This window comes from Perca fluviatilis, chromosome 11 (assembly GCF_010015445.1).
Source record: "Perca fluviatilis chromosome 11, GENO_Pfluv_1.0, whole genome shotgun sequence".
NCBI classification, from domain to species: Eukaryota; Metazoa; Chordata; class Actinopteri; order Perciformes; family Percidae; genus Perca; species Perca fluviatilis.
The window spans coordinates 25,022,720-25,048,159 of NC_053122.1; the positions used below are offsets into that span (position 1 = coordinate 25,022,720).

A 25,440-nucleotide genomic window follows, 5' to 3' on the forward strand; every position below is an offset into this window, starting at 1 on the left:
GGTGGGGAAGGGGTGGGTTGGGGAGGGACAGAGAGGGAGGGGCGGGGGGCTTCAACACCTGTCTGACAGCCGACGAACCTCTCCCTTGCTGATCTCTTCTTTTTTTCTGTCATCCCTCCTTCTGTGTGGCTTTCTTGGATTGTTTAAGCTTAATTTATTACCAGTTGTTTTTCCTTGTAGCTAAAGCTCTCCTATAGCCAGTCGTTTGTCGCTCCTCTGTCTCTTTTCTATCTTTGTCTCTGGCTCTGCCTCTTCTCATTTTGTTTCTGCCTCATTCTCTTCGTCAGTCAATGTCGGATCAGTCTTTAACCTCGCTACTTGTTCTGTGTCTGTAAATATGTGTCAAGTACTGCTGTGTAGTAGAGGTTCTTACCATAGTGTATTTTGGTGTATATGGATATGTTGTGTTTCCCTCTGTCAAACACTGTATCAGAACAGGTGATCATTCACCATTTCATGGTCATGATGCCATTTGTCGACGTACCTAAATGTTTTTGTCCTTCTGTGTATTGGTATGAAGTAAATTTATTGATGTGTTAATGGCCCATGCACACACACACAGAATGATTTGCTCTATTGCCTCTGAAAGACATTTTTTCTTGCACAAACATGTAAACTCTGGAGTTTTGCTTGAAGTCTGTTTATACCCGCACACACAGCTAAATTATTGGACCTAATGAGCCGTCAGCGATTGGTTGGGCCCATGCTGAGGCCTTAATTTACGGAAGTGTAGTTATCACATGTGATTTACTGATGTGTACACTCCCATGTCTCGGTCGCACGCACACACACACACACACACACACACACACACACACACACACACACACACACACACACACACACACACACACACACACACACACACACACACACACACACACACACACACACACACACACACACACACACACACACACACACACACACGATGATGAAAGGCCTGTCCCAGGAATTGATGGCCTCATCCCAGGGGTAGGAGAGTTGGGGACTGATGGTCAGGATGATGTACAGTTGAGGTGAACCCACTCTAGTTGGGGTCACCACTCCGCATAGTCTGTCTATGGGCTTTCTTCTCCACACACTTGTTTTCTGTCAAATATAAAGAGGGCATATGAACCAGTAATTATTGCAGTGAACAGCTTTCACGTAAAAACGTAACATCTGCTGTTACGGTTAAAGACAGATGTGGCTTTTTTTTTTTCCTGATACCAAGTTCGAAAATGTTTCGTTTTGCTAAATTATTTGGGGTTTTATTTACCCGACTGGAATGCGCTGAATTGCATGACCTCCAAGTCTTGTTATGAGCTTGGAAGGACAGTCAGGCTCACTCATATTCCCGTATTGCAATCACATACATCATTTATCAGAACATGTAAGCCCTGCAAAGCAAGCACTTTCAGTTGCTGAATGTGTATTTAGCCACACAAGTGAAACTGAGCACCAATTCAATTGTGACAAAATGCGTAGTTTGTTTCTTTTGTCAGGCTGAGAATAGACAAAGAATTAATAACATCCTGCATCTGAGTTGATGTCTGATTTCAATGGAGCTTGTCTCAAAATCTTTGCCATTGCAAAAACAAACATTATGGTTCAGCTGTACCGTTTCATTATTCACAGTAAACCTTAAGAAAAATATGAACAAATTAGTTACAAATGCATACTTTCTATCTCTATCTGGTGAACAAACTTTACCTCTCCAGCATTTCCATGGCAAAAGCCACAACCCAAGTCTTGTTTATGCTAATGGAGTCATCTGACTCCGACAACTGCTTTTGCACAAAATTAAAAGACCTGCGGGACATTAGACAGACTGTGGAGTCCGCGCATACATCTTTCCTCAGACCTATTTTTTTCCTGGCATTGCTTGAGGCCGAGAGTCTCTCTCTTCCCTGAGCTAATCCTCGTTTCCACCTGCTCCCCTGAAGTGTGAGCTTCAAGCAGCACCCTGGCCAGCTCCCAGATGTCACAGCCTCAAAGTTAGAGGTGGATTCAGGGTTATTGCAATGGGGGAAAAAAACTCTTAGAAACTTTAGTTCAGTTTCCGTTAGGTTAAGGAAACCCACTGGAATCATTTTTGGTGAACCTGTTGCCTGTAAAAACTCAAAATGTCTTTTATCAGTGGTATCAACCCAAAAGTGCACAGTTGCTTCATACCAAATAAAGAAACCATCGGCATGTCAGTGTACATTACAAAAGGGACTTTAAAAGGGTTTTCAAATGATGCAAAATCTGTATTTTTTTCTGTACTAGATACAGTGATATTATGAGAAAGTAAGAGCATTCTCATTGATTTTCTGTCATGGCGCTCTCATTGTAAAGGCCTTTGCATCAAATAGCCGTTTTGGGGATTATGTGGTACAACAGATAACTCATTACAAACTGTCCATCATAGTTGTGTTGATATTCAACAGCTGGTAAGAGGGAAATTAAGGGCTGAAGTGGTTCTAGTGCTGTAAGTTTAAGTTTTTTTTTTTTTTTTATTATTTTAGCAGGCAACTCCGGAGGCTGGATTGTGCCAGATGAACAATTATAATTTTTTAAAAGGTTAATTATAATTGAGAATTTAATTGATATATTTAAATAGATTCACTTCATAAAGTAATATATATTATATAAGTAAATAATTCAATTCATTCTGAAGGCTTTAATCTATGTGACATAAAAAACCCACCAGTAAATGTTTTTAAATGCTTTAAGCAATTTAAGGGGTGAGGGTCTATAATTGTTCTGCTGGTACTCTCCATCTTCCACTGCCAACTTGTCATTAAATAATTAAACACTGTACATTTTATGTTTGTGAAACGTGTTTGTAAAACATTTTAAACTGCTTGATATGAAGAACTGCGAGTGTGCAAGCACTTTGGGTGTTTCTGTCACAATTATAAGAATGTTGTTCTGACATATTCTTGGTGGGGATGGGGCTGCTGCTTGTCCGATGGTTTTTGTGTACGCGTGTGTATCGTGCGTGTTTTGTGTGTGTGTGTGTGTGTGTGTGTGCGTGTGTGTGTGTGTGCGTGTGTGTGTGTGTGTGTTTGCGTGTTTCAGAGCCGCAGCTGAAAGGCATCGTGACACGGCTGTTCAGCCAGCAGGGCTTCTACCTGCAGATGCAGCCGGATGGAACCATCGACGGCAGCAAGGATGAGAACAGCGACAACAGTGAGTGGAGCATAACGGAAACTATAGCTTCCAGCATAAAACATTAGATGGCAATGAGTCACTTGGTTATATAATATGTTAACACATTTTATAAGCTGTGCTTTTATCATTTTGAATTCTTACATAAACTAAAGCACTCCAAAATTAGTTTAAAATGCCCTTGTTGAATTAGATTACCAACTTTCAATTTTAAAAAGGAAAATATTCACCAAACAAGGCAAAAGCCCTCTTTTCTGCATCTGGTTATGTAATAGGATATGCATGATATAACTGTAGAAATAAAATGTGTCAAAACCTACGCAAATGGTTTATGAATTATATATAAAATCCATGTCCCTGTCCCTCTAAGTAAACCATTTCTACTGTGTCCACGTCATGATTGTTAAGTGCCACATTGTTTTAAATGATTCGGCTCTGAAGCGTGTGTGATTATCACAGCAGAAATTCCTTCTTGGAAAAACCCATTGCCTGAAACAACTGTATCCCCACAGATTCACTTCTAGTCACAAAAATCCGTCCCTGAGCCACTTCTTTGCAATATTTCACCAGCAATCGACTTTCCGTAGTGGACTACCAGTGAATAAATAGTCTCTAGGGAATAGGCCCCTAAAGGTATCACACCCCCTTCCGCTCTCACAGGAACAGCAAAACTGAAAACCAGCAGATTCTGTAAAGAGTCTTCTTTATTAAAACATATAGGCTTTTGTAACTGTTTCCTATGGGAAGCGAAGGATCAAGAAAGAAATATGGGTCAGCGGAGAATGGTCAATTGTCAAAGCGATAATGACGACACTCCCAATCTGGAGTGAAGCCAGACAGGAAAGCAATCAAGACCATTATTCTCTAAAACATCCTGCCAATCTTAAAGGAAGCCAGAGCCAAAGCTGCTGGACGGTAGCAGTCATGCGGTGAAAACAACGGTCTCTGCCCGTCACTCGTCGTTTTAGAGGAGATAGATCTTCAGTACGTATAGTGTATAGAAAGGGTCTTCAGAACAAAAAGGATTACTGCGCACAAAAAAAAAAAGAAAGAAAAAATTCTCTGTGCACCTCTAACACATTGCTGTTTTTTTTAGAGCCTCCATTGTGTTCTAAAGGTTTTGGCTGATGAGGGGTTTGTTGTATGTGAGGGTTTCCCCACCTCTAGGTAATCTTCTTGTTAAGCAGTGCCGCTGGCCCAGGGATGGAGGAATGCAGTGAATAATTCAGCCAGAGGAAACTAAAAATACCACCTTCCCCGTTTGTACCCAATGAATAATTCTCTATATGAGATGCCTCAGGCTCAGAGACGGTCCGAAGGAAGACACAAAAAGAGAGCAGGAGATGCAGCGAGAGGAATGTGATATGTTTTGAGTAAACAAGATGGACACAGAAAGAGTAAAGAAAAAAGTGATTAAGAGAGACAGAAATGAACGAAGATTTGGTATTCAGGTCTTGCGCTGAACTATTGATTGCCCGGCTGGATTATCAGAATAATAGATTACCCCCACCCTTGAACCAACAGCCCCCTCTGACATGCAGCATCTTAAGCAGCGGCAGATGAAATACAGTCATTTATTTTCTGGGGGAGGTTGAGTGAAACCGATGGGATTGAGGAGCATGACGGCGTCTGCATACTAGATGCGACCTGAGCCCCAAGTGCGTTTCAATTCCATTTTTTTTTTTTATTATTATTATTTGCTATATTTCTGTGCTGAGAGAAGGGCACAACTGAATAGCAAATAGATTTAGCTGGAGAAATGCATCAAAAATAAATTGAATCCTGCTTTAATAAAATCATGCTCAAGACCCAATATATTTAGTAAATTGTGAGAACTAATAGAATAGATTACTGCAGTATGTATAACTGCTTCAGTGGTAAGCATGACAGGCAGAGCTACAGTTAACTTACTGCAAGGGCTGTGAAACACCATTCAATTAATTAACGCCCAAATTTGAGCAGTTTTTAATTGAATTGTCATCAGTTGATTGCCTGCAGTAATTACCTGCGCACACTGCAGCTGAAGAAATATATTGCTGGCTATGAGACACCTGCTGTATTGTGTGAGGCGTTCACACTCACATCTGCCTCTGATGCTCCTGGTAGATGGATGGCATGAAGCAAGACTTTTTCTATTAGTTGAAGACCCAGTCATTTGAAGCACTTTGTGAACTTTGGCACGAAGGGGTGTCACCAAAATTTAAAAAGACACTAATAAAAAACTGTATATAAGAGCACAGACTGACACACCTGTACTGTATGTACAAGCTCTCCCATCTTTGGATTTGCACTTTGGAGACATGCCCTTGGCACATGAGTGTTTCTCTAAACCTTTCCAGCAGGGTTTATTCCTGCTGCGCCAGTATTCCTCCCATCAAATGCACTTCCTTTAGTCTACCTGCAGGATTTGCTTGTAGTCAATTACTGCTCCACTGGAAATCTTGCCATTACAAGGATTTTGCTTTATTGGGTAGTTTGAAGCCATCTTGTCTGGCCCTTTGACGATAGAAGATCGCTGGAAATCTCTTAACGCTGTGCCTGCACCATCCCAGCCGCTCTCTTTTCTCGGCGAGAGATGGAAATGAAGTGATTAAGGAAGAGGAATCGCCTTCAGCATGGTCATCAGGTACTCAAACAGTAGTCATTTTGGAATCCATCAACCACTGGAGCTGCAAATAGAAAAGTTGGACATTTAGAAGGTAGCTGAATGACAGCTCCGTTTAGTTGTGTAATCCTTTGGCAGGCAAACGAGACCAAGGACGGCATATTCTAATTATAGCAAAATCGTAATAACTAGCGTGCCCTATTTTATGCATCTTTTCCTCGCACTTTTCAAGCCAAGCTATTACAGTAAGTCTTTAGAGGGCCCTATTGCAAGTACTGTATGACTGCTGAGAAAAGGCTAGAGTAGGTTTTGATAGGTGCTCTGGGGTGGAACACTCCTGGGTTTTGGTGATTCGTGACAGAACTGTGGACGGTGGCTCTGAGAGACACCGCCAGTCATCGGAGCGACAAAGGCAGCAGCCATGAAAGGCAAATGGATACAAGAGCGAGGGAACAGACAGAGGGCAAGGTGACTGTTATGACAGAAAAGAGATTGAGAAGGCTGAGAAAACGAAATTGAAGGTGCTAATGGACTCACATTCTGCCAGAGTACCCCAAGCATCCAGCCCCTCAAGGGCATGCATAGCTGCAAGAGTGGCCAGTGTGTATCACCTGTACCAGTGGCCTCAGGGCAGAGTTAAAACCATTGGCAGGCACGTCAATATTTATTGAGTGAAACTGAATCTGCTCGGAGGACGGACTTGTTGGCACGTCTCGTCTCGACCCTGCCAGCTTTATCTGATAGTCCCCATCGCCACCCACAGAACAATCATCCCAACAATACAGTGTCCTCACACCGCCATCACACCAAAGCCCATGAAAGTCAAAGGCTCAGATTCAATTGAACTTACCTTCATAGATAACAGTAAGTGAAATAAAATTAGACTTATTTACAGAATTATTAAAGTCTCTTCGATGATTGGCCAAACATCCTTGAGACACAATATAAGGTGGTGTCATCTGCATGGTGTTATTCTACATTAAAAGGTCCTGAAAACAAATATTCTCAATCAGTTTTGGATATTTCACACAAGGAATTTCTGTCTGCGCTGTGTTATCAGTGCTTGTGTCACTGCTTTAAAGTGGGCGGGGCTCAGTTGAAAAAAGGTGATGTTACAAACTTCCGAGCACCAATCAGCAGTAATTTTTAAATAAAATTGAACTTTAACTTACATTCAACTTTTGACTAATGCTAAATATTTCTGGTTGACCAGCAGTTACATACAAAGTCACATAAATATAAGTTAGTGTGAAAGTACTTTCATCAGCAAATTATCAAATATGTTGTCTAAATAAACCAGTAGTTTACCTACATTTTGAAGTAGCTTGCTGGTAGTTTGAATACATTCATATTTGCATAGTGTTTACAGTAAAGTAGTTAAATTACTATTTTAGCCAGTTGTTGTGTTGTTAACTACTGAAACTACAATTTTGGACCACAAAAGTAAAGGAATTTTTTTTAATTTAAACCTTTGGATTTCTGCTTTAATGTTAATGCTTTCCTGTCATAATGAGGTGCGTCAGTGTCCCCATTGTCCATGTGCTGCACTTGCACTTGACTGCTGACAGGTAGCCAAACAACAGAGACAGAAGCTGTTGTGTCTAAAAGAGTAAAGTAAAAACTCAATCGTCCTATTCTGTCCTTTGTGTCTCTCTTTTGTATCTGCCTGTCTCCCTCCCTCCCTCCCTCTCTCCGTCTTTCTGTTCTGCAGCTCTGTTTAATCTTATTCCTGTGGGTCTAAGAGTGGTGGCCATCCAGGGAGTGAAGAGTGGCTTCTACATTGCCATGAATGGCGAGGGCATGCTCTACAGCTCGGTAAGATACAACCCCTTGCACCAGACGTGTTGTTAGGTTGTGCACGTGTGCGTTACCAGCATGCGTATTTAATCATTCACACATGTTGTGTTTTGTTCTGTTTCTTGTCTCCTTTATTATCCCACTGCAGCAAAGACTCTTCTAAACCCTTTCATCTCCGCTCTATTTGAGCTCTCTTCAAGTTTGCCTTTGTGTTGCTGTGCAGCACCTTTTCCCCTCCCCCTCTTTGTTGTTGAAGCAGCACACCGCATATGTTTTACAAGTTCAGTGCTCAGCCCTTTATAAAATTGACTCTTCTTCCTTTACTGGCTAGCCTACTAAAGGTGGCTCGTCATGTAGCAGCTACAAACACAAATCCCCTTGAATTGTATACTTTTGATGTGGATGGTGTTGCTTTGTTGAACTTTTTCATCCTGATTTCGATTCCGGATTCTTGCTGTGATGAAAGGATACTACACTGAAGGGCTGCATAATTAATCGAATATTAATTGTGATCACAATTTTGGCTTCCCACAATCAAATGAACATGATCGACTGCAATATTGACGTTAAAAATGCGTGCTCCTCTGCTCATAGAAAACTCTGTCTCATATCAAATCAAATCTAAACTAACAGCATGACTGGGGAAGGACTCATCCAGCCAGTGCAGCGCCAGCAGTGGCATTACGCACGTTAGGCTGTTCGTTCTGTTTACCTTCATTAAATCGCCTGAAAACGATACCAGGCTGCTAACCAGTACAGTAGAGAGTGACACAGTACAGTGTAGACCTCTACACACAACAGACTGCTCGGTTAAAACTCGACTCAGCCAGACATTGTTCCGTTCAAAGCTGAGATGGACGGCATAGCGCTGCAGTGTTTGCACTGTACAAATTAGCCTAGCAGCTAACAGACTTCTGCTCAAAACTTGATCCCAACAAAACACCACGGTTTGAAGGTTTTCAGCTTTACATTGTTAAAACAGAGCCGCTCATAGTTGTACCGGCAGCAACAAGTTAGTAGACTGCAGACGTCACTGCACCCGCAAAAGTAAATGACAGCAAAACGCAGTAAAGACTGAGCTACGATGGAAACTCTAAACTGCAACACCTATTTTTTGGTTTAAAGGCATTCATTTTTAAGGATTCTGTTAATCCTGTTAATATCTGAAATCTCCCCAATATCTCATTTCATTTTTTCAGGTATTATATATTTGTCAAAAATAATGCATGATTATAAAAGTCATACACTTGATTGAAAAAAAACAACAACACATAAGCAGTAAAACTCCTTTGGGTTGAAAAAAAAAAAAACTTATTTCAATACTCAGTGGGGGTGTAAATATTGTGAAGATGGATAGTTTATTTGCAGTGCAGGATATGAGAATCATATAGGCAAGTGTGGGTAGCTGATGCCCAGGCGGGGGTGGACCCAGTCACAGATGTCAGCTGGAGAAAACTGAAAGCTGAAGTCGTAGCTGTTGCATTAAGGATGAAGACATGATTCTGGAGCACGTTTGTGGGAAATGGGGTGGAGGCAGGCAGAGGTATAGAGACAGGAAGATATCCCTAGTTGGCATGGTTATACAACTGCCAGTCTCATGGTTCCCAATCCAGTTGAAGACAGCAGAAAGAAGAGGATGGGTGGGGGGCTGCATTACCCACAAACCTCTGCTGAGATTTGACATTGTGGTAGCTGTCTGATCGCCAGACAGCTGTGATGAATGACTGGAATTCACAAACTGCCCATCAAACTTTTTCCTTTTTCAAAATACTCATAAAATCCGTGAAGGACACAGTGAAGCCAGTGTCTGCTATATCGCAAGTTATATTTATTGATAAGGGAGCTGATTTACTGCGAGAAAGATCCAGGAGAACATTTTGAAATAGACCAGATAAATGGTGTACATGCTGCATTTAAAAAAAAAAAAAGTCTAGTAAATTCAGAGCCATTATTTTAGCCGAGCAGGCATTCTTGCTCAGTACTTGAGCACAAATAAGCACTCACGAGTTCAGAGAAGGACGTAATATAAATGCGCAGGCTGTTATGACTCACCCAGGAAGACAGATTCATTCATAACTAAAGGCTCACGAACAAGTTCACAAATCACAGCCCTACTATGAGGCTTATAATAACCCTCCACCCACCTATCTACATCTAAGTAAAGTTTATTTCAGCAATTCCCCCCCCCCCCACCCAAACACACACACACCCTTGATTAAATCATCATTTGCATCAGATTACATGATTATTACAAGTGATTCAGGACCTCAGTGTCAAACTGCAGCATTCAGCATGACAAACATGACTGTGTATCATTTGAATCACTATTTTGGACGGAGGGACATATTTTACCTTTCTATCACAGGGAGAAGGGGATGTTTGTCAGAAGGCAAAACATTTTTTGCATTAACAGTAGAAAGGCCATTTTAATTTAAGCCATGCAGTGATTGAACTCTCTTGCCATATGGAGGAGGTTCAGTTTCTAAGATGTGAAGCATGGGAAATTAGCATGCACGAATGCGGGCGGTGGGCTTATAAGCCTTGAAGAGCCAAAGAGTGCTCATAAAGAGGCTGAATTAACATGCAAAGCTCAAATAGCTTGTTTCTCTCTCTAACTCCCGTTTGCCAATTTAATTTAGCAAAAGAGATTGTGTTTTTTAAGGGGCACATTTCTGTTCTTTATTCACATTTTCATAAGAGCTCTTGTGGTGCAATCACAGCTATAAAATAAGTCCTTCGCTTTCATCTTCTCATACTTACTTACATATTTACATTTACTATTATTTGCCCGGGCCTTTATCTTTTTCCCCCCATCTCCCTCACTTATTCGCTCTTCTTCAAGGTCTCCATTACACTCTTTTGCCTCTCCAAATTATAAACTTTTACACTGCTTGTTTTTTGTCGTCTTGTTTTGTCTTCCTAACATCTGAGAGTCGAGATGCACGGCTCTCTATCTCCCTCTGCCCCCCAGGAGATCATTACTGAGGGATATCCACCCACCCGTCTAACACTCCCTCGTTTTTCTTCTTCTCTCCCTGCTGCTTTGCACTGTCTTGTTAGTGAGCGAATGCGACAAGCTTTGTCTTCTGTATGAGATGACTGAGAGGTCGTCGTGTTGCAACTTTGAGAAGCCTTAGTCTCAGTCTTTCATCTAGGTTGTCAGGTATCTAGCCAGTCGGTTTGCCGTTACTGTTGATAAGTGGTTATGTACATGCTGGTCGCTGGTTGGCTTTTCTTGCCTGGAGTGCATAGCTCACTGTTGAGACGGTTGCTGATGTAGCCATGGGTGAGCAGGGTGATAATGCTTGTGTGGAGTGTTTAGCGATGAAGTGCGTGGGGGCTAAGCATCTACAATAAAGAGCTCTCTTCCATTATTTATAACACTTCTCAATATGACCTAGTTTACTGCACAGCAGTAACCACTGTTCTCCATCTGTGCTATCCATCTCTGACTTATCTATCTCACAAATAGACATAATATCTGTCGATAGCCGCACACACACACACACACACACACAATCAACTCACTCACACACACACAATCAACGCAGGCACGCACGCACGCACGCACGCACCTTGATCTTTTTCTGTCTTGAACTAAAATGGTTAGGAGGAGTTAGAAGCGTTAAATTTAAAATCTGTATGTATTTGGAGTGCAATAGGGCTGCAACTAATGACTAGTTTCATTATCGATTCATCTTTTAATTTATTTTTTTCAGTTTGCTACGATAAAAATGCCCATTTCCAAACGGACATCTTCAGATTGTATTTGAGACACTGGTAATAACTAATGTTTGGTATTTTTGGTTTGATAAAAGACCTCAACAACTAATTAATTATCAAAATTTGGGGGGTTAATTTTCTGTAAATCTAATGTACATGCACATTATAAAGTTGCATGCATGTGTTGATGGTGCTAAGTAATGACTGGTAAGTAATAACAGTGCCCTCAGGAAGTAAAGAAAGAGAGAAAAAGGAAATTAAAGAGGAACAGGATATTAGAGCATTAGTATGTTTGTAATTTGATTTGAGCCATTAACCATCAATGTTCTTTTCCGAAGGAAGTTAAAGGGACGACAGGACAGAACATTGTTTGAAAGTGATTGACTTTCAGAGTGAGAAAGAGAAAAAGAGCAACAGGGACAGAAACAGTGAGAAAGAGTTTTTCAGTTAAAGTCTAGACAATGCTCGACCTGAATCTCTCTCAGAATAATAATGAGCTCCCTGGGAGTTCCATAGCAGACCTGGGATTCTCACTTAGGCCAAATCTCTGAGGTACACAAGTGACTCAGGCCCATATTTAAATGGCGATCCCCCCACCCCACCCCATATCCTCTGCATCTTTAACAGAATCAAAGTACGCCTGTCGGCAACAGCAGGGCTCCTTAATGCAGAGCCAGAGAGCTCAGATGGAGCCAGTTATCTGATTTGGATTCAGGACGCGTTCATCCAAGTTCTGTTGCCAGCCCTGTTTCATATCCATTGCATCTTGCTCTCTTTTTGTTTCATTTTACACTTCCTGCACCCCCCCCACCACCACCTTCCACAAGCTCCCAACACTCAAACACAAGTATCACCTCGCTCGTATCAGTTTGAGTGTACTGCATCATCTGGGATTTTAGCTGTTAGCTCCAGACTTAAGTCTATTGTGAATTGAGTGTCTTTTGTGAATTTTTATATATACATTTTTATATTATCTGTCCATTCTCTGTTGTATGTTTAATGTTATTTGGCCCACTCCAAAAAGCTTTGAGTAGCTTATTTGGGGTTCCCCATTTTGAGCAACCTACATATGAACTTTGTACCTACTGAAATTGTGTCTTAAAGTGCTCATATTTTGCTATTTTTCAGTTTCATAATTGTATTTAGAGGTTGTACCAGAATAGGTTAACATGGTTTCATTTTCAAAAAACACCATATTTTTGTTGTACTGCACACTACTGCAGCTCTTCTTTTCACCCTGTGTGTTGAGCTTTCTGTTTTAGCTACAGTTGGGAGTCGCACATGCGCAGTACCTAGGTAAGGACTACTACCTAGTCAGAAGCAGAGTATGAGGGCGTGCCACGCTAGCAGCTAGGCGAGCATTATAACGTGTTACAACATGACGCACGTTTGTCACGGAAGTAAAGGCTGGACTACAATAGAGCTGTTTGGAGCAGTTTGTGACTAATGTTTTCTGTTGGAGATGGTAAGTCCCTTTGGGGAGGACTTTGTGCTTTTTCACTTTGTAAACCTATTACATGCACAAAAAAGATAAATAACACGATAAAGGAAAGGGAAAAAGCATAGCATATGAGCACTCTAATGATATGATGATGTGTAAATAAACTGAAACTGACATCCGGAAATCCAGAGAAACAGATCCACCCACAGTGTTTCTCTCCGACAGTTATAGTTAATGTTGCTGAGACCTAATGAATGTCTTAAAGCAACACTAGAGAACTTTTCCCGCTTCAGTCCCCCTACAGGTTGGAAGTGGAATTGTCCATTACATTACATTATGCTAGTTTGCCAGATCGGGTAGCGGATCTGTAGTTCCAATGAACTGGACAATGTAATGTAATGGACAATTTCGCTTCCAACCTGTAGGGGGACCGAAGTGGTAAAAGTTACCTAGTGTTGCTGTAAATACTTCATCTTCATAAAATTGTAAAGCCAATTTTTTTAAATATTCGGAAATGCATGGCTTTGATAATCCTTGTTCTCCAGATTTTGTCAGTTTATATCCACAATTTTATGGACATAGTCATTTGTTGAATGGAATCACATCGTTTGATTTGATGCGCAGGTCTAGCAAGCAAATTATGTTAAGATTTCCCTAAAGGTGTTAGCCTCTCTTCTCGCCATCCTGTCCTGTTCGTCTCTTCTTCATGTTTCATGACTTGCAGTAACTTCGAATTTGCATTTCTGCTCTGTGCATTCGGCACACCTGCCACTTACATCACCCAGTGGTGGAAGAAGTACTCAGATCTTTTACTTAAGTAAAAGTAGCAATACCACAGTGTAGAAATACTTTGCTACAAGGTAAAGTCATGCATTAAAAATATTGGCACTCATTATGCAGAGTGGCCAATTTCAGAATAATTGATGCATTAATATATTTTATTATTGTAGCTGGTAAAGATGGAGCTACATTTTTACTATATATAATGCCAGGAAGTTTGTCAATTTCATCAAGGGATCCATAAAGTCTTATCTTTATACATAATCATTTATTTGTTGATCATATTTTGTACTATTAAGATGAATCTGCAAAGTAACTAAAGGTCTCAAATAAGTAGTGGAGTAAAAAGTACAATACAATATACCTTTTGAAATGTAGTGAAGTATAGGCCTAAGTAACCTATTAAGTGGCATAAAATGGAAATACACAAGTACCTCAAAATTGTAATTAAGTACAGTACTTGAGTAAATGTAATTAGTTACTTTCCACCACTGAGATCAACTACATGCTTGTGTGTGCTTGTAAAGGAGGAGATGCAACCAGTAGAAGTTGTTATAAATTCAGCTGAAAGTCTTTGGTAAAATAGATGTAAATTGTTGTGTGCTAAAACATTTACATTCTGTCCCGACTTTTATGGTGTTTGTTAACTGGGTCTCAGGTGGACCTCTGTTTGTTTATCATCAGCTCGCTAATGGTGGCGAGCGAGCCGTCTCACATGACCAGTTTAACTAACAAGTCCTTCGCTTTTCTCCTTCAGATCACCACAGAATATAAATAAGTGTCCTTGTAAATAGTTTACTATCAATAAGCATGGCCTGTTAGCGTTAAAATGTGGCACGTCTTTTTAAAAAATTATTTTCCTTGTTTTGCCGCGGTAAACAACTTTGGTTGATTATGTATTCCTGGCAGAGGAAGCGACAGCGCAAACCTGTTGGTGTGCATTTTAAATGTGCGACAGCATGTGTGTCGCATTGAGTATGTGTGTGCATGTGGCCGTTTGCCAGTGTGCTTTTCCTTCCCTGTGTGGTTCTTTAGTTCACGCATGTCCGTTAAGGAGATGCCATTAATCACGAGAGACTCCGACCCGTCTCTTCACCTCATATTTCCACTTAGTCATCCACAAACAAGGTGCTCTGTCAAAGACTTCAAAGTCACTTACATTCCACCCCTATCATTCCCAAGCCACAGCCCGGGTGCTTTCTAAACTGCTCCTAGCCTTTTCATAGACAGTAACAGAGTGTTGCCCTTGTGGATGAATTGAAGGGGAATTCTACTGTGTGTCAGCAAAGCAAAGTGGCTGATTGTGAAGGGTAGGATAGTAGAGCGCACTGATGTGTTTGTGTGGGTGGGTGTGTATGCATGTGTGTGTGCTTGGCCTGATTTTGGCTCCAAACAGATGAAGAAGGGACAAATCCTGCTGGTGTGTAATGCATCACTGTCTGCCCCCTACCCACTCAAACACATATGTTCACAGATAAACACACACGCAGCCAGACAAGCACAATGTGACCCCCAGCGCCCCGACACTGACAGAGACGTCTGCTGTTTGACAGTGTGTCCGCAGGCCCAGATAAAGTCAGCCGCCAGCCCTCCACAGAGCTTGTCCTGCCTCCTGCTGACCAGCTAGACATTTCCACACAGCCGACCTCACCTTCCCAGATTACTTTGCACAACCTGCTATGCACTGCTGTGTCTTATAAATGAGCGGTCACACACAGTGTGACCCAATTAGCTAAACTGTGGAGCCATGCAAGCAAAGATACAGATACGCATACTCTTAACAGCATTGGCTTTGATTGGGATAAGGAGTTTAAAGCTGCACTAATCATTATTTGTACATGAATTGGTCAAATTATGTATAATGGGAATTGCTTTCAGTGAAAAACCCACAGAATTGCCACCTGACTGCCATTTCCCTTGACTCCACTGAGCTTTTTAGCATCTTTCAACTCATTTTTATGGTTTTAGGGCCCACAACTGTGTTGATTCACCCTCAAAGTGCTCTTCAGCCCGGTTTCCAGTTGTGGAAGGCAGCTGTTTTTTTAGCGAAAAAGCTCTGATAAACCGACTGCACACTACCTGCCCAGCAGCAAACAGCAGACAAAGTTAGTGGCCCCCTGGAGGTGGTATAAGGTGGTAATATGTCAATGTTTTGTCTACAGCCCCCATGTGGGGCCTAAGAAATCAATGTGTTAAACATGTCACACATAATCCAACTCACTGTGAACAGTTTTCATAGGTACCTTTTCCTCAAAAGACACATCCACAGCAATAACTGCATTTTTTTTTTCTGGAAAAACAGCATCACAAGCAAAATTCTGTTCACCTCAAAATGTATTAGAGTAGACTAATATTTCAAAACCTGGGTAAATAACATAAAAAACTGCAACAGGTAACTGAGAAAATGTTTTTGTAATTCACACATACACACACACACACACACACACACACACACACACAATCCACCAAGCCAGCTGTTCCACAGCATCCTCATCTATTTTTGACACACGTCTGACTTCCCCGCCCTTTAAACTGACTGCCATTAGTTTTTAATTTAGCCTCTTGCCACGAGGAAGCATTCAGATGAGTAGAGATGACCTTTGACCATCCACCTTGTCAGCACACCTTAATCAGCTCACCTGCTTTAATAAGTATAGATTTAGTTTGAAAAAAGACTCTGATTTTCCTGCCTATTTAAAAAGGTCAGTGGCACCATTATCTTCATTAAATTCACAAATTAATGTATCTTAGATTTGTTAGGGGTTAGACGGTCAGGAGCATTGTTTCCGTCTCCTGAACATGGCAATAATTTGGCACCGCACTCAGTCCCGACAGTGTATGAAATATGTGGCTCGTTCCATTTTTCATGTCATTCCTCTCCACCTCCTGTGTGTCCCCTTGACTTTCTCCTTCACTTGCTGCTTTGATAATTAAGCAGAGAGAGATAACAATCTTCGATTGTTCACCATTATTCTAATAAGACTATCATTACTTAAGATTCCAAAGGGATGTGTGTGTGTGTGTGTGTGTGTGTGTATACACAGTATGTTTACTGACCTTGGCAATGTACACATGCTAGTGATAAGAGCCAATATTGGCAGAGTGAAACAGAAGCAGCTTTCTTTTTTTTTTCTGAAATTATCATTAAAATCACCCGTCTGTGCCTGCTGGTTATGTCTGCATGTGATATTTATGTGGATACAAAAATGTATTTTGTGTGTGTGCATGCATTGATTCATATGCTGTTTGCGTTCCTAAATGCAGGAGCCCACATGCACATACTGTATCCATATCCTCCAGTCTCTTATTTTGCAGGAAATGTTCACACCAGAGTGCAAGTTCAAGGAGTCTGTTTTCGAGAACTACTACGTGATCTACTCGTCCACTGTGTACCGACAGCAGGAGTCGGGCCGGGCCTGGTTCCTTGGCCTCACCAAGGAGGGACAAGTCATGAAGGGCAACCGGGTCAAGAAGACTAAGCCCTCGTCACACTTTGTGCCCAGGCCCATCGAAGGTATGAGAAAACTTGTTGTTTGGAACAGCTTTGAAGTGATCTATTTAATGTTTGGTTTGTTCCTTTGTGTGGTTATGCATGTACCAACATGACATCATGACTTCGCATAAACATACACGCCACTTTCCGTGTTATCTGTACGCATTTGGAGCTATCCGCGTGTATGCCTACGCTATATACAGAGGACGTAAACATACACGCCACTTTCTACAAGTGGCGTGTTATCGCGTAAACACATACCCCACTTTCTAAAGCCAAGTGGCGTGTTATCTGTACGCATTTTGAGCACCGTATACAGTGGAAGGGTTGGATTTAGGAAAAGAAGAACGGGGTTGGATTTAATAAAAGAAGAACGCAACGGTTGAGTTTAGGAAACGTGACACGCGGGACACGAAGGAAACGTGACATACGGGACACGATCCTCAACCTCCCTACGTGGATTTTCGCCCTTTCATACTACTCTACTCTCACTACGGCGTCAATTAACACGCAATTGCAAGGTAATGTAAGTCAATGGAGGCCAAACGGCGTTCATAAACACGCTAAAAAGCGAGTATGCGTCTTGATAACACGCCAATAATGGCATACGAATTGGCGTGTCATACATACGCCACTTCATGAGATCAGTCTGCATATACATCCCATTTACTTTAATTACTTTGGAAAGCGTTCCAAAACATTTCAGATTTCCTACCCCTTACATGACAATGTGGTATGAAACCTTGTTATTTGGTCGTGGTATTTAATCCATGACAATAAACATTTTGTAGTGCTTGCAATGATTTAAAAAACTACACGCATCCTAAGGCACACAATATTTGGAATATGTCTAATGTAAAGCACTGTTTTCATCAAACCAACCCCGGAAAACAATCAAGAAAAATACTTAAAAATGGTTTAATTCTTGAATTTAAACTGTTTTGGTTAAAGAGATGACAACCTAGGAGAGTTTGCTAAACAAATTATCTTATCTTGCAATGACACTTCTGTGCATTTACTTCTGTGCATTTACTGTGATCTTTTATCGTCTTGTTAAGTTCCATTATTTAAATTAGTGGAACAGTGGTTGCTCTGAAGTTAGCAAAGAATAAACTATTTATTCTTTTGGGTTGGCAGTCATTTTAAGTATACATATTTGACGGTCAGACTCAAAATGAAGATCTGCATTCATTTTGAACGAGTGTATTTTTGAATATCACCTCTAACATGTTTCTAGTGAGAGCAGTGTTTGATAGATATCATGAAAACTTGCCAAGCAATGTGATAAAAAAGTGCTTACACAGCCCTGATTCCCTGCCTGGTAGAATTGTCCCTCCAGCCTCGCACCTGACCTTGTCTCTGTCTGCACATCCATCTCTTCAATCTGCTCTCCATTGTCCCCTTTCTGAGCTCCTCCTCTCTTTGGCCTGTCGTCTCCTCTCCCTCCTTCTCCTTTCCTCTCTTTACATCTCCACTACAGTTTGTATGTACAGGGAGCCGTCAATGCATGAGATAGAGGACAAGCACCGCTCCAGGAAGAGCTCAGGGACTCCCACCATGAACGGAGGGAAAGCTGTCAATCAGGACTCCACATAGCAGCGGAGGGAGGGGCTTCCAGCAGGGGGGAGTGATCTCATCCTGACTCAAGGGGCGGGGCCATAGGAAAACTCATCGCCCCCCCCTAAAATACGCACCACCATCCCCTCTGAAAAAAAAGAAGGCGTTGTGGCGATGAGGAGCTATTACTGTACACCCAAGACAACAAAAACAAAACTGAACTCTTGCCTGTGAAAATCTTTTAGATGAATTAATATGAAACCAGAGGAGATATATATATATATATATGGAGAAAAAAACATTTTCAATCAGGACTTGACCAACATTTTATGCAAAAGAGAACAAGCTGTGATAAACAAAAGAATGGTGGTCTCTCTTCACGCAAATACAAATATCTATCATTTCCAATTTATGCTGTGAAAAACAAGCTTTAATACATCTTTTCTAAATGCTACTGCACTCCCATATGCTTTATTGTGTTATTGTTGTCAGTAATAACTATAACATCATCATCATTACTAATCTGTTGAATCTTATCATCCCAGTTAATATCATGGTTACAGGCTTTCTTTTGTTTTTGGGACTAGAGATTTGTTTTCCAATTTCTCTCTCATAGTTTGATCCTGAATGCACTGTCACACTACCTGCTCTGTTGTGAGGGTAAGACAGAATGTATTTGATAGTTCTCTGTGTTGTACTCCAATGGAAACAGAGTGCTTAGGGCGGGATGTAATTTACTCAGGTGTGTACTGTAAGTGTGACTAAAAGGACAGACAGGGCTGTTTCAAGTACTCTAACATGAAGTCCCCTATATTGTTCTGCAATGACGGGACAAGACTGATTCAAGCAATATAATAGAAAACAGTCTAGTATGTCTCTAAACAATAGTGATGCCAAGCTGACAACACATCCCTGTGGTTGGTGTGTTTGTCAGTAGAGAAGACTGGCAAATAAAGTTGTACAAGTAGGTAAAAGTTGGTGTCAAAGTAAAACTGTCTTGATATCCATTCAATATAGTATTTAAAATTTGCAAAGATTATTAGGTTTTTAAGTAAAAAGATGTCCAAACTTGTCACAAATGGCAAAGAATAGCATTCTCTCCAAAACAACCAGCATCAGCACTATGAGCCATGGCCAAAATAAAATGGCCACTTCACATATACACCTCAAGAAACACAGACCCCTCTCTCTGCTGTTAGCTAGGCTAAAGACATAACCATATAACAGTATTCATGCCTTTAAACTATATGGACAAAAGACTTCTGCTGTTTTTTTCTAAGCAAGAGAAGAATGACAGTTGTTTTGGCAGACCCAGCAGTTGTTGACTAGTTTTAAAGACTATTTCTGTTACTTTTATTGTGAAAACATTAGAGATTTCTCAACACTGGTGGACAAGGTGCCTGACTGACTGTTTAATAACCTACTGACCTGACTTGTTGATGTTTTCAATATATGGTCACAATCATTAAGACTTTCCCATCACAATGGAAGCAGAATGTCTCATTGAGGAACCAGTTCGTCTGGATTTAGCCAGGTTTGGGGAGGATGTCCTACCATCCCAGTGGGAGTATCTCACCAAACTCATACAGTCTCCATCCCACCTGGTTTTGTGACCCATGAAATGAGCCATTTGCTGCATTGTGGAGGAAATCTTCTCTTTCATAAATCAACATGCTGACAGGGCTGTTTAAACAAGGTGAATTGACTGGTACACCGCATACACCGTGTAGGCTGAATAGCTCATTCCCAATCCCCAATTAGTTTGACTAACTCAGGAAGTCCTACAATTGTTCCGCGAATGGGGCCAGACATAAAAGGCTGGCCGCTCGTTTGTCCAGCACCTGTTGCACAAAGCTTGGCCACCGGTGTGGTGTTTAAGGAGATCGGGATGGAGTCGATGGTGGGGTTTTTTTCCATTAAAAAAGGTATTGTACAGCTAAGCCTAGCCAGGTAAGGAAGGTTGTAAAGGGGATTACAGGAGCCGAGATGAAGCATGAACATAGCATGAATAAGAGTTGATGTAAGCTTGGTTCAATTTTGAGGCGAGAGATTGTTTTAAATTTGGGGAGAATATGTCCAAAACTTTTTTATGCAACGTTTTGCAATGTTTTGATCAGTATTTTAGCAAGAGTTTATACAACTCTCCTATATCTGGTTGGAAATCATATGCTAAATTGATGGTATGTACAGTAAATAGCACACATTCAGTTGCACGGAGCAAACCGCAGTGGTATATTATCATGGATCTGGTGTCGTAATTGGGGCCTGGGTTAATAGCTGGTGCAAGTTACCTGTGAGAGCTAACGGTAGATTAGTTCAACTTCCACAGCACCTACAGCATTGATACATACAGTATATCAGACGTGACACTGAAAGTCAAAAGGCAAGACCAGCATATAGAAGTATCTTTTTATAGAGGTTTATATTGGTGCAAATGGAATACATGTGGACTTAAAGCAATGCATGAAATTGGATGTACTCAATGTCAACTGTTGACGGCAGAATGAGAGGATTTGAGAAAGGGATGAATAAATAAAGGAGGTAAAAATAGCTGATGTGAGAGAAGAATAGCACTTTTCGGGGGGGTTATTGATGTCTGAAAGGGTGAGCAAAGGCGTTGGTTGTATGTGATATTAAGTATTATTTATTATTTTTATGTTTGCAGATGATTTCACTGCACTGGAACACACTCATATATGCATTATGAATTGTGAGATGAAATAATAAAAAAAAAATATGCATTGATAATAAAAATCTGAATGAAGTTAGTGATTGTTTAAGAATAAAGACTATGTTATCAAAAACCTTTCACCTATACGCAGTGACTGATTCAATGTGTGTATATTTTTTTTATTGTTAGTCACTTAAGTGAAGCAGCAGGATAAACAGACTAAACTAAATCCATCAATTTGGGGTTTTTATGCGGTTCAAATTCGGAAAATAATCCTCTTCATCTATCAATTCACCGGGGGTGATTTATCTTCTCACTAGCCCCTAACTCCAATGTGTCATTTTGGGATGGCGCTCCTTCGCCCTTAATTCTCCCGTTGTCATGGAAACAGACCCTCCGTGCCGTCTGCAAGGAGAATGAGGAGGAAGAGGAGACAGACGAAGGCTCCCCTGCTTTCAGGACTCGGCTTGTCTTCCCTTGCGTGATGGCTGCAGCACAGAAAACAGCAGAGTTGGAGTATTGGGTGGGGGGTGTTAGGTTTCCTTTTTTCTATTTCTGCTGAGGAGAGTGTAAATGTATCGGTACCGGTACTCACAATAAGATAGAGAAAGAAGTCTCTCTCTCTCTCTCTCTCTATCCCTCTCTCTCTCTCTCGCTCCAAAATAAAAATAAAAAGAGGCTTTAGGCACGACAGTGCTTTGAGCTAAATGCTAATGCTAGCATGGCAACCAGGGGTACGTCCCAAAGCACTTAAATTGTATCCCTGTCTCCTCCACTTGCCTCCTTTCCTCGGGTCTTAGTCCCTTCCACCAAGGAGGCCCGGGAGAGACGCATGGAAATTATCGGCGGAGAGAGGCAACTAGCAATGTGTTTTAGAGCAGTGATTCTCAAAGTGGGGTCCGGGGACCCCCAGGGGTCCTTGAAGGGGTTCCAGGGTGTCCCCAGCAAAAAGGGGAATCATTTATTTTCACTATAATTTCATCCATAAGTAACACAATGACAGATTGTATGACTGCTTTGCTCATGGGTTTCATTTACTTTCTGTAATAAAATTTAATCTAAAAGCAAAAATTCTATCAGGTAGGGCACATGGACAAAGTCTTATCAGATGGGGGTCCGTATTCTAATTTGTGTCACTTTAGGGGTCCTTGATGTGAAAAAGTTTGAGAACCACTGTTTTAGAGGGATGAGACGTCCTTTCCTCTGAAGTGTCACATAAATACGTCAGCTGTTTGGGCGGAGTTAGCAACTTCTTCAGCTGCTCTGTGTATCCTCGGATATAGCTCCTTCGATGCTCGGTCCTCAGGGACGAAATAAGAGCTTTGACTGAGGAGTTGAGGAGCTATCAAATTAAGGGGATGAGATTCAGCCCATCTCACAATGAGAATTTTAACATGCGGATGTTGGCATATGGTCACCAGGTTCACCACCAGTGCAGTGTCAGAAATTACGGGGGGCAAAAATTACAAAAATGCCTGAAATCTCAGAATGCCCCTAAAAAACAATTGACATAAGTGTCATATGTGTGTACGTGCCACACACACACACACTCACACAAACAACTGTTACATATAAATGCACTGCTATTAGCAATAGTATGCTGGCACAAGGTGGTGATTACTGTATGCATTGTAATTTAGGCTTGTTTTACATTAAAAAACAACAATGCACTAACTACTTTGTCCCCAAATTGTTTGTAGATACCCCGATATTTTAGACAGTGGGGCAAAAGTTGCCGCCCAGATATCTTTTTAAATATTTCCACTGCACCAGTGTGTTAACATAACATTTTTACTTGTGCTTCATCCTGAAGGAGACACAAATGTTGAAAAAAAGAAACAAATCATTGCATTTTCTTGCTATCCAAATATGAGTAACAGCTCGCATTTTATCACAACCAATATGCCGTCTTGTTCACTGCATCCTCCTCTGTGATTAGATTTCACTAAGGGCAGAAACAAGTCAATGTCAGCCATTTAGACACCGATGGGAGTTGGCAGTCCAAACAGGGTCAAAAAGATACACATATGGAGGGCAAGAGCTGCAAACAGCTTGAAGGCTGCTCCACTCTCCTCTGCTCTTTTCTCACATCCACCTTCCCTCCTGTGTGGAAGAGGCAACCTTGGACTTAAGTTAGCTGTAATAATAATAATAATTATTATTATTATTAACATTTTAATTAAATGATGGCACTTAATTAGAGTAGTGAATCTACCACAATAATAACTTTAGGCTAACTTTTTCAACTCTTTTCTCTTCACATCACACGGACCTTAACGGACCCTGGTGCCCGTGGAAAGTATAATTTCGGCTTAATTTGCAAACCTCTCAGTTCATTTTCGATTTCCAAGGGGTGTTATCAATGATGCAGACCAAAATGACTCTAGGTGCAAGTAGATGGACCTACAACAACCAATCACAGCAACGAAAAGACGCAGCTCTGAGCGACAAGTTGGTGTGGTGCTTTATAGTGATATAATTAGGTAATTCATTTTTCATCAGCACTGCCTAGTTTGACAGTTTGATCTGGGTTTTGTGAGCCTGGTAAGTTGCGCTGGAAGGAGAATGCCAGTTTCGTTCAGTACCTACATTCAAGCATGATTCTCCTCTGTCAGTCATCATCTTAAACCAGTCCCACATGAAATAAATGATTGTGATTGGTCCGCCCAGAGCCTGGTCGGCTGTATTTCTGTCTGAACGGGAGAGGGGCCAGACGTATCTGCCAGAGCAAATGAAACATGAGCTCGGCAGATTTGTCTGCTTCCCAGGTTAGGGGATTACAATATGCCAAAAATATATACAATCTGATCCTGTAGCTAGGAATCATTATAGCCAATAAACTGGCCACAACCCAAAGCCTCACAGAAAACTGGACAGGAAATACCCAAGAAACTAGTTTGTTGATTTTGGTTGGAAACATTTCTTTATACAAAACGCACATCATGAGATATAAAGTATGTTAACATCCTAACTTTATATCAGTAAAGAAAACAGTTGGTTTGACTTTAGCCTAATGCAGGGGTAAATAAATATTGTATTTGATATTTTACTGCAAAGCATTCAAAGTAGCAATTGTGCATGCGTGGTTGGGTTTGGTTCTCCTCTCTTTTAATAATGAAGTCTAATAAGTTAACTGATCCAACGTTTATATGTTGGATAATGGTTGTTTTAACAATTGTACTGTTTTTATGTTTTCACATTGTCATATATAAATCAAAGGTCAGCAGGGCGGCAATATCTATCTGTCCAACATGCTTTTAGTTGTAAAGGTTCAACATTTTGATCCATGATGTGATATCAACCAGTGAAGAGTCTGTAGCGGCTGTGAGGCTACACCATGCATTATATTAAAGGGCTGCACTTGCTAGCCCATCTTAGCTTAGCATATTAGCATGCTAACATTTGAGCATTAGCAGCGAATCTTTGCAAGTTTTACTCAAGTGCTAGTGAAATTACTCATGTAAATAATGTACTCCATACTGTACTACTAAAGTAAAAAGTAGGTCAGTTTTGTACTATAAATAGACCTATTAAATTAAAACCAATAGGCTACAAAATCAGGTGCATTATCATGTCAAGGTAACGTATACACATGTGGAACGAGGCCCCAAAACAACAGTAAATTGTTGTTGTACAGACATTAGACATTTACAGCCTGTATACAACTTATTTTCAATCATGAACTAGACAAACACCTTTCTAGCAATTAACCAGAAAAGGGACAACACTCTCACACAACAAACAACAAACAGCTATGGTTAACGTTACCATGTAAAGACAACAATAAACTCAGCCCACAAAACACACATTAAAGCAAAAAGAGAGCTATGCAGCACAGTTTTTACCTGCTCTTTAAAGGAACACGCCGACTTATTGGGACTTCACGCCGACTTATTGGGACCCCCAGAGTTAGACAAGTCCATACATACCCTTCTCATCTCTGTGCGTGCTGTAACTCTGTTCGTCGGCTCCATCGGTAGCTTAGTCTAGCACGGATCCTGAAAGTAATCGTTTCCAACCAGCCTACTGCTCCCAATAAGTGACAAAATAACACCAACATGTTCCTATTTACACGTTGTGATTTGTATAGTCACAGGGCGAAGCACTGCTACTCTCTGCTACTTGGGTGGAGTGATATGCTTGCAGCACCTGAGAAGCCCCGAGCAGAGAGTAGCAGTGCTTCGCCCTTCTGAGAATATAGTTCCCAGTTTGTAGACGGTTAGAAGACGGCTGTG

At 41.0% G+C, this 25,440-nt stretch overlaps 1 protein-coding gene and 1 long non-coding RNA gene across 5 annotated transcripts in view; one reads left to right on the forward strand and one right to left on the reverse strand.

The window, feature by feature from the left end:
• Positions 1 to 21,338, forward strand: part of fgf12a (fibroblast growth factor 12a) — a 37,484-nt gene extending 16,146 nt beyond the window's left edge. For all 4 annotated transcript variants that reach the window (XM_039815421.1, XM_039815420.1, XM_039815417.1 and 1 more), the window contains 4 exons: positions 3,049 to 3,159; positions 7,455 to 7,558; positions 16,800 to 16,998; positions 18,458 to 21,338. In XM_039815421.1, coding sequence (XP_039671355.1) covers positions 3,049 to 3,159; positions 7,455 to 7,558; positions 16,800 to 16,998; positions 18,458 to 18,573 — 530 coding nt within the window. In that variant the 3' untranslated portion in view covers positions 18,574 to 21,338. The remainder of the gene's footprint in view (positions 1 to 3,048; positions 3,160 to 7,454; positions 7,559 to 16,799; positions 16,999 to 18,457) is intronic.
• Positions 682 to 25,295, reverse strand: LOC120568137. The gene is made up of 3 exons (XR_005640664.1): positions 25,135 to 25,295; positions 5,537 to 5,807; positions 682 to 1,092 (listed from the first exon to the last, which is right to left on the reverse strand). It is a non-coding gene; the product is annotated as an uncharacterized LOC120568137 (long non-coding RNA).
• Between the last annotated feature and the right edge of the window lie 145 nt (positions 25,296 to 25,440).